Below are 8,387 nucleotides of genomic sequence, written 5' to 3' on the forward strand. Positions count from 1 at the left end.
TTAAAAAAAAACTAGTTTTTCTTAAAATCAAACGGACGGAAAAATGAAATAGAGGTTTTCCATGAAAAACTTTTTGTCTCGAAAAATGTTTTTTTTATGCTTTTCTGACAAACCAAACACCACCATCTTATGACTTGTGAAATGTGAATCACTTTATAACTATTCCATTTAATGACAGGTCCTTATGGTAAAAGAAAACCAAATATAAAAATTTTAAAGTCACATAATGGCAAAATAAAAATGTATTAAACTCTAAGTGATCTGATTGATGTTTACCATTTTTTCTCAAAATAAAATTTTTCATAAGATTTGGAATTTGTATCACAGATTGAATCTGGCCCAAAAGAATTGCCTGAGAGCCCAATAAGTGATCGACGATCGAATGTATATCCGTTTGTTAAAGTGAGGATCGAATATACGACCTCACAAAATAAAGAGATATAAAATTGATCTAATAGGAATCGGACCCAGGATTATATTGAATAATAGTAGGTTTTGCGTGAATCTCCGTCGATCGATTAGCGTAATTAGGTAATAACAATCTAGGAGGGTTTAATCATGAGATTTACTGGACACCTTCAAAGGAAAGAGATGTAGCATCATGAAAGCTTCACACATAATCCAAAGCTAAAGCAAAAACATGTAGCTACTTGTTTAATGAATCCATATGATTCCATTTTGGCGACTATTAGTTGTAGTATATTGAAAACAATTGAAAGCAGCAGTTTGAATTCGCCAGTCGTATGTATGTGCAATTGAAGTGTCAAATTTGCCAATTATTAATATAAAGGTTATGGTAATTTGAGTGATAAACCAAACACAAAGATATAGGATATAGTGTTTGGGGGGTCTTGGGTTCGATACTAATAACGCTAGTATAAAATACTCAAGGCCAGTTATAAACTCCCCGAGTGGAATTTTAATTGAAGAATTACACTACTTATAGCCTAATACTACTAATAAAATTTGTTCAAAATGCTTAAGCTCGGTTATAGACTCCCACTCTGTGACATCTTGCTTTTCAGAATGGTCTAGTCTTAACATGCTTAACTCTCTTAAACTCTTGGGCCTAGTTTGGTAACCACCACTTAACTCATTCTAGTTATACTTTTGCCTAGGTCAACTTGTTAACGCTACGTAGGTGGGGAGACAACCATGGGGCAACCCTATACATATGCAGATTTGTTGACGCTTTCGAAGAAATGTTTGCTGCAATTCGGGACGATTGACGCTTTCAAAGAAATTTTTGCTGCAATCTAGAACATGACACACCAAGTTTAGACCCTGACTTTGCAAGGCGATATGAGACTCTTATCACACTTCTAACTAGTAAATTGACTTTGATACTAAATGTAACAACCAAGTCTATTAGCATTGGGCTCAAACCATCGATCCAAAATGCTGAAACACACTCCAGTTATTAGTATTAGAGTTTATGATCTTTATATTTTCAATCATAACTCATTTTTTATTCGACGTGGGACTGGTGAAATGCTAAACTATTTTTACTGTCGGAGACGAATCTATTTATAGTATAAGGAGATTCAACTACAGCAATAGAAGCTTTGCCTAAATTGATCGCACTCCATACTACAGCAATTAGAGTCGCAGAGAGTAATTTTTTTTATTTTCTTTTTCTTTTTAACATCGGGAGTAATCTAATCACGTTATATATAAAGTGGTAAAATTTTGAAAAATATATATAATCCCCAACTGCATGCAACTAATCAAATTACTTGTAGTTGATGTGCTCTCTACTATACCGAGAGAAGGAAGATGCATCTAGTTATAACTTATAACTGCTGCATTTTTTGTATCTCCGACCATACTGTTTTTATAGTTACGTCCAAACTACTCAGATATACGAAAAAAAAAGAAAATATGTGACATACAGATATATTCAAAATAAAAAAATAAATAAATCCAAAGGACAAAGAAAAAAAAAAAAATCTGCAGTGGCACAACCATGAGCTGATCACATCTCTCACCATCATCTTTGTTTCTTATTTTCAAAAAGAATTTGGTGGCCAACCTCACCACAATGACTACTCCACAGATACAGTGAGCTAATCATGAGATAGGATCTCATTATCTTAATACCTTTCATGAAAGCTTCATTTGTAACCCAAGTGAAAGTACGTACATACATATATATATATATATATAGATGGTGTTACATTAAACAAAAAATGAAAATAAAAACAAAAAGGAGAGATAGAGAGAGTAAATAATTAATGAATGGTAGAAGCTCTTATATGAAAAGAGTAAGCTTTTGCAAAAGAGAATGGTAGCTCTGATATGAAAAGAGTGACTGAGGTAACTAATGAATCGGATCGAGTTCCAATCGAACAGAAGTGGCAATATGCGATCTTATCGACTAACCTAATTAACTTAGCATTTTTCTTTATCATATTTCAAAACATAATGCATTAAATCTAAATTTTTAAATATAACATTAAATATATGTATATATTATATAATATAAAATCAATTCTAGAGGTTCGTGTCCAATTCGGGTCGGGGGTACAGACAAAATCCATACTCGAATCTCAATCTGTAGGGTTTTCAATTTTTATATTCGTTTTCGAAATTATATTCATTTAGTATCAAATAAATCTGTCTTATTCGGATTCAAATTTGGATAAAATTTCAGATATTTGCACCCACTGACATCCGTAGCTGGAAACTGCTACACAAAAAACCACCTCCTATACTTGACTGTTTCTCTGATCATTTTTTACCTTATATATAGGAGCTAATTTGGTTCATCACAAAAGTGCAAATAAAAAAAATCAAGAAAAAAATTTCATAAAAAATTTCATTTTTTGATTTCATTTTTAAGAAAAATGATGAAAACACTAATTTTCATAAAAAATGGGGGGAAATAATTCATGAAAGCTTATTCTCTTGGAACCAAACTTACAGAAAACTAGAAAAAAAATAATATTTCATAAAAACTTTTTTACTTGAAAATTTTTTTTTCCATATTTTTTTTGAAAAACCAAATAGTCTCTTAATAATATTAAAAAAAAAAGCAAAAAATAATAATAATAAATTTAAATAATGTGGCGGGAACGGTTAGGCCAACGGCTAGTTACGCATGCAACACCTACACTTGGGGCCGACGCAAAGCAGTTAGATTCTTGGTCACCATCCCAACCCCAACCATTCCTTTCCCTTCAATTCAAATCGATCCCCCAAAACCCCCCCCTATTCACTTCAATTTTTATCATCATCTCTTATAAACAGTTTCCAATCCAATTCCCAGTGACCCACAAACCCCAAAAATTAAGGTGCCGATGTCGGCGGCGGACGGAATCGGAGACATGCGCGGCGGCGGCGGCCTTTTGATGCGCGCGGCGGCGAGGGCGGCGCGAGCGCGGTGGTTCGGGTTCCTGCGGCGGGCCTACGTCTACCAGAACGGGCCGCGGTCGGACGTGCTGGCGGCGTCGAACCCCTTCAACTCCCCCTTCTGGCTGGCCGCCGAGCTGGCGGCCGCCGTCGCGCAGGTCGGCGTCATCGCGGCCGTGCTGGCGGCCGCGCGGAACGAGAGGCCGCTTTGGCCCGTCAGGCTCTGGGTCGGCGCCTACGCCCTCGCCAACCTTCTCAGCCTCCCTCTCATATATTGGCGGCGCCACCACTCCGCCTCCGCCTCCGCCTCCGCCTCCGCCTCCGCCGCCCCCGCCCCTGTGGATATTGAACACCAAGGAAGCAATGAGGAAGCAGTGTTCAGGTACCTGGGGTCTCAAATGTTTGATTCAAATTTTAAATGTTTAAATGTTAAATTTGAGCTAGACTGGTATGCTATCGGTAGTACGGAGGTCTCCGTACTACCAGATTGTTTTCAATAATGCGGCTTCCAAATTAACGATCGGCTTTATTAGACTTGATCTATATTATTGAAAGTATTAAAAAACTAAATTTCATAATTTTTCGACATTATTTGATTAGTAATCAAAAAGTCTCAAAATTGACAATTTTAAGTGATGCATTTGTATATTTAATGGTGTAAAATAATTCAAACCCGGTGAAATTTTTTTTTACTATTTAGAGTAAGGTTAATGTCTCTGATTTTAAGTTTATTATTATTTTTTATGAGATTTTTATTTGCAGCCACTCATTATTAGACTACTCGGTTTGATGGATAAATGATATTAAAAAATTATAAAATTTAGTTTCTAAATACTTTCAATAGTGTAGATTAAATCTAAGAAAGTCGATCGTCATTTGGAAGACGCATCATTGAAAACAGCTTGATAGCATGGAAGCCTCCATGCTATCGATAGTATACCAGCCGGACTCTTCAAATTTTAAATTTTTAAATTTTAAATTTTAAATTTTAAATCTTCCCACACCATCATTTTAATTGTAACAATTTAGTACTTACTCCTTTACATTTTATTAAGGTGAGTAGCTAGCATGTCCTTTCTTTTTTTATAGGGTTTAGGTAGCTTCATCATGGAACAAAAAATATATTCATATTATGAAAAGGGAAAGAAACTTAGTTAATCTTTAATAGTGATTTAGGCTTTATTTATAGTTGCAGATAAAATTATATTACTTGATATGAGAAAAAACGATAAAAAAAAAAATTATGTTTGCTTTAATAAGTAATATTATATTGCACCTGTCATAACAAGTCGAGTGAAATATCATTTTTATAATTCAATCAAAATACAGAAACATATATATTTGTATATGTTTTCGTCCTATTTCCTCAGAACAAGTTCTTAATTGTTACAATTGATACTCTCTTTGGTGAAATTGAATCGCATATAAAAATTGGAGGACTATATTTATATTTAAACCCTTAGGTACCGTTTGGTTTGGATATAAGTAAGAACTAGCTATTACAGGAATAGGTATAAGTATGGGGATAAGAAAAATAGTGTTTGGATGAAAATTGGGTTGTTTCCGGGAATAAGAACAATTTTAGGTAGTTTTATATAAAAAATGAAGGTGTTGGTGGGGATAACCGAGAACTACTATTTTCGGATAAAAAATTAGCGTTTGAATATAAAGGGGGATAAGGGCTTATTCCTATTCCTATCTCCTAACCAAACGCTGCCTTAATATTTTTTTTTATAAACGGAAGCGAAAAAGGTCCGAACTCTCAAATAGATTAAGCAGTTTTCATTTTTTTTTCTACAGTAGAGGCAGAAACACTAAATTGGATATTCTACTTTTAAGACTTTTGAAACATTAATTGTGCTTTTTTATAGCAACAAAAATTCAATATTTCTTCTATTTTTTGCTTTTTTTTTTTTTTTTACATTCAAAATTTCAAATAAACACACTCTACTAGAGACGGCTCCTGAAAGTGTCAGGGCATGTATATACACAGGGGATCTTCGTCGTACCTCGTAAACAAGTTGCGGACGTTCCTCGAGCTGTTCACGGCGGTGTGGTTCGTCATGGGCAACGTGTGGGTGTTCGACGCGCGCTACACCGCCTCCGCCTCGTCCTCGTCCTCGTCCTCGTTGCACCTCGGCGGTGCCCCGATGCTCCACGGCCTCTGCGTCGCCCTCCTCGCCTACAACGCCGTCCTCTACTCCTTCCCCTTGCTGCTGTTTCTGCTGCTGTGCTGCGTCGTGCCGTTCGTTAGTAGTGCTGTCGGATTCAACATGAGCTCCGCGGCGGCGTCCGCGGCCCGCGGCGCCTCCGACGAGCAGCTGGAGCAGCTACCAAAGTGGCGGTTCAAAGCAGCTAATCCTGGGGGTGATCCTGGGCCCTTGGAGAATCCTGTAAGTTGAATAGAGGATTTTGTTATACTTGAACACTATGTAGAAAATGTGTAAAATTGCGCAAATACCTTTCCATTACCACATTTGTTTTTTTTGGATTGGGCCACTTCCACTTTTTTATCCATTAATTCGGGCCGTGTAGTGCGCGGAGGTGGCCCGATATGGTATGGTTCTGGATTTGAATCCAAGGCCCGGTCCGTTGAGGGCCAGCCTTTTCTTAAAAACCATTTTTTTTTAGGGTAAACTTCAAATACCGTTCCTGTAGTTTCGCGCTTTCTCACTTAATTTGAAGTATATCACTTTAGTACGCTGTGATTTCATTTCTCTTTCTGTCAGCACCTCCGTTAACTCTCCGTTAAAATATTTAAAATTTGAATAGTTGAAGTACGCTAGCCACATTTTCTATTCAAAATTCAGTGTTATCCATCAATACCACTTACTTAAGGCATCTATATCCAAGCAGGGTCGTGAATGCAAATGCCAACTCTGCAAAAGTATTTGAGTAACTTCGCACATTTACAAAAAAAAAAAAAAAAAATGTAAATATCTTATTATTCTGATGATGTGTAATGTAAAATGATAGGAGTGCTGCATATGTCTGGCCAAGTACAGGGAGAGGGACGAGGTGAGGCAGCTGCCTTGCTCTCATCTCTTCCACCTCCGATGCGTCGACCGCTGGCTCCGAATCATCTCTTGCTGTCCGCTCTGCAAACAGCAGCTTGAAAGGCAGTAGTCAGACTAATACTGAGCACTGAAAATCTATTTGAAAGGAACAACTATTAATTTGTTTTAGGGTTCTTCCCAAATTTGAGCTTGTATATGTGTATCAACACAGGCTTTTTAATCTTTACATTTTTTCTTTTTTTTTCTTTTTTTTTTTGTAAATGAGTTTTAGTGCTTGCACCAAGGAAGGAAAAAGCACATGAATATATATTTATTTGAAGAAAGAGTTAAAGCTATAGCAAGTTACATGTATATATAAATATTTTTTTTTTCCACATTTTTTTTTAGTAAAACATGTGCAGGATGTATATGTTGTGATCACTTGAGTATAGTGTAGTTTTTTTCTTTTCTTTTTTTTTTCTCCTTTTTTTACTTTTTGTGCTTGCTATAGAGTGTTTTAATAAATCATTAATAAACTGTGATTGGTTAGGAAAAAGCATGGGAATTGTGGTGGAAATTGTGATACAACGACCACTGTCCACCTCGTCATTTGCCGTCGATTGGCAAATCTCTTTAGGGTGGTACAACACGAACCAGCTTTCGGAGATCCATCAAACTATCAAAAATTCAATGTAAAAGAGACGTAAAGTTCAGTGTAAAAAAGAGAGGAAGAAGAAGAAGCCCTTTGCAGATTTCAAGTAAACCCCAGTTACACCATTGCACCCGTCACGTCCCGGATTACCCGTTTTTCTGGGCACGCCGACAAATCCGCTGTATACAAAAGAATTTTTTCTGTATACGAAACGATAGCTATACCTGTACCTGTAATCATACAAAACTACAACTAGTAGTATAGAGCTGCTAAAGAACTGCATATATATAAATAAAACCTCGAGGCCCGAGGGGTTCCAGTACATACCACATGTCTACTACACCACTCGCTCCAGCGAGTACCCAGACAACAATAATATGTATATAAATACCCCAAAACTACCTGTAGAAGGTACTCCTCTAACACTACAACAAAGCTGGAAGGGATCTAACTCGCGACTCCCTTTCCACGATCTGTATCAGCAACAGCAGCAGCCACCGACGAAGGCTCTGCAAAAATGGTCAACAACTGGGTGTGAGAACTACTACAAAAGAAGTAGTTCTCAGTGGGTACTGCTACCGACCTCACTGGCTCACCCACTAAATTTATAGAAAGTATGCTCACTGACAGTAAAGGAAGCTGAGAAAAACTCTACAGCTATATGCCACTATACTATCGCTAATCAACACTAACTATCTGTAACTATAAAGATGCACTGCCTGACCCAATCTTACTAAGGACTGTGAACGCACCCGTCCCGCCTGCCGAAGCTACACTAACAACAACCACGCTGGGTCGTCAGTGGAGAGCGAGTCCAACCAGGACACAACGATAAAAATGCAAACGCACAAAGCCCGACTTCGGAGTGGCACTCGTGGGCGCTACCCAACCGAGTATGCAAGCGTGTCTCTCCTAAGCTCAATCAGGCTCATACGGGCTATAGTCAAAGCAAATGGGTCTAACTGATCTAACAGCCAAAACTCACGTGCATTCGGCACAATCTGATGTAAGAAACAGAAATCTGGGTCCACCGTTCACTGAGACGGCACTCGACAGTCCGGAACAGTCTACACGCTACTGTAAAATAAGCTCGGCATCCCAGCACGAGCGTAAATTCATTCTACACTATTCTGGATATCCACCGCATACAAACTGTAACGATACTAACAAACTACAGCTCCTAAAACTAAATCTNCGTGGGCGAACCCAAGTGGATCGCCAAGGATTGATTGAACAAGAGTATAGCATCGTTAATTGAACATTGCTTATTGGACATTATGGTTGGACATGGTAGCATAGTAGTTGACATTACTATATGACACATGCATGCATGATACATAACTTTGGGCATAGTAGCATAGTTTTCCTATTATGTCATTTACAGCTTT

At 37.5% G+C, this 8,387-nt stretch overlaps 1 protein-coding gene across 2 annotated transcripts; it reads left to right on the plus strand.

Moving 5' to 3' along the window:
- The first annotated feature begins 3,195 nt into the window (after positions 1 to 3,195).
- On the plus strand, positions 3,196 to 7,194 carry LOC109706348 (E3 ubiquitin-protein ligase At1g63170-like). Of its 2 annotated transcripts, none has more exons than XM_020227135.1 (3): positions 3,196 to 3,733; positions 5,345 to 5,744; positions 6,898 to 7,194. In XM_020227135.1, exons 1-3 carry the CDS (start codon positions 3,300 to 3,302, stop codon positions 6,928 to 6,930), a joined length of 867 nt encoding a protein of 288 aa, XP_020082724.1. In that variant the 5' UTR covers positions 3,196 to 3,299; the 3' UTR covers positions 6,931 to 7,194. The 2 variants fall into 2 exon arrangements, with proteins under 2 accessions (XP_020082724.1, XP_020082723.1); XM_020227134.1 differs by lacking the exon at positions 6,898 to 7,194 and adding an exon at positions 6,328 to 6,788 and having other exon boundaries at positions 3,204 to 3,733.
- Positions 7,195 to 8,387: the final 1,193 nt, after the last annotated feature.

The sequence above is a fragment of the Ananas comosus genome, unplaced genomic scaffold, assembly GCF_001540865.1.
Source record: "Ananas comosus cultivar F153 unplaced genomic scaffold, ASM154086v1, whole genome shotgun sequence".
Lineage (NCBI taxonomy): Eukaryota > Viridiplantae > Streptophyta > Magnoliopsida > Poales > Bromeliaceae > Ananas > Ananas comosus.

What these genes read in the sequence shown, in the direction of transcription:
- LOC109706348 (XM_020227134.1), top strand. Translation starts at nt 3,300, where the DNA reads ATGTCGGCGGCGGACGGAATCGGAGACATGCGCGGCGGCGGCGGCCTT. An exon ending in AATGAGGAAGCAGTGTTCAG is followed by an intron (nt 3,734 to 5,344) that starts GTACCTGGGGTC and finishes GTATATACACAG; the next exon opens with GGGATCTTCGTCGTACCTCG. An exon ending in CTGGGCCCTTGGAGAATCCT is followed by an intron (nt 5,745 to 6,327) that starts GTAAGTTGAATA and finishes GTAAAATGATAG; the next exon opens with GAGTGCTGCATATGTCTGGC.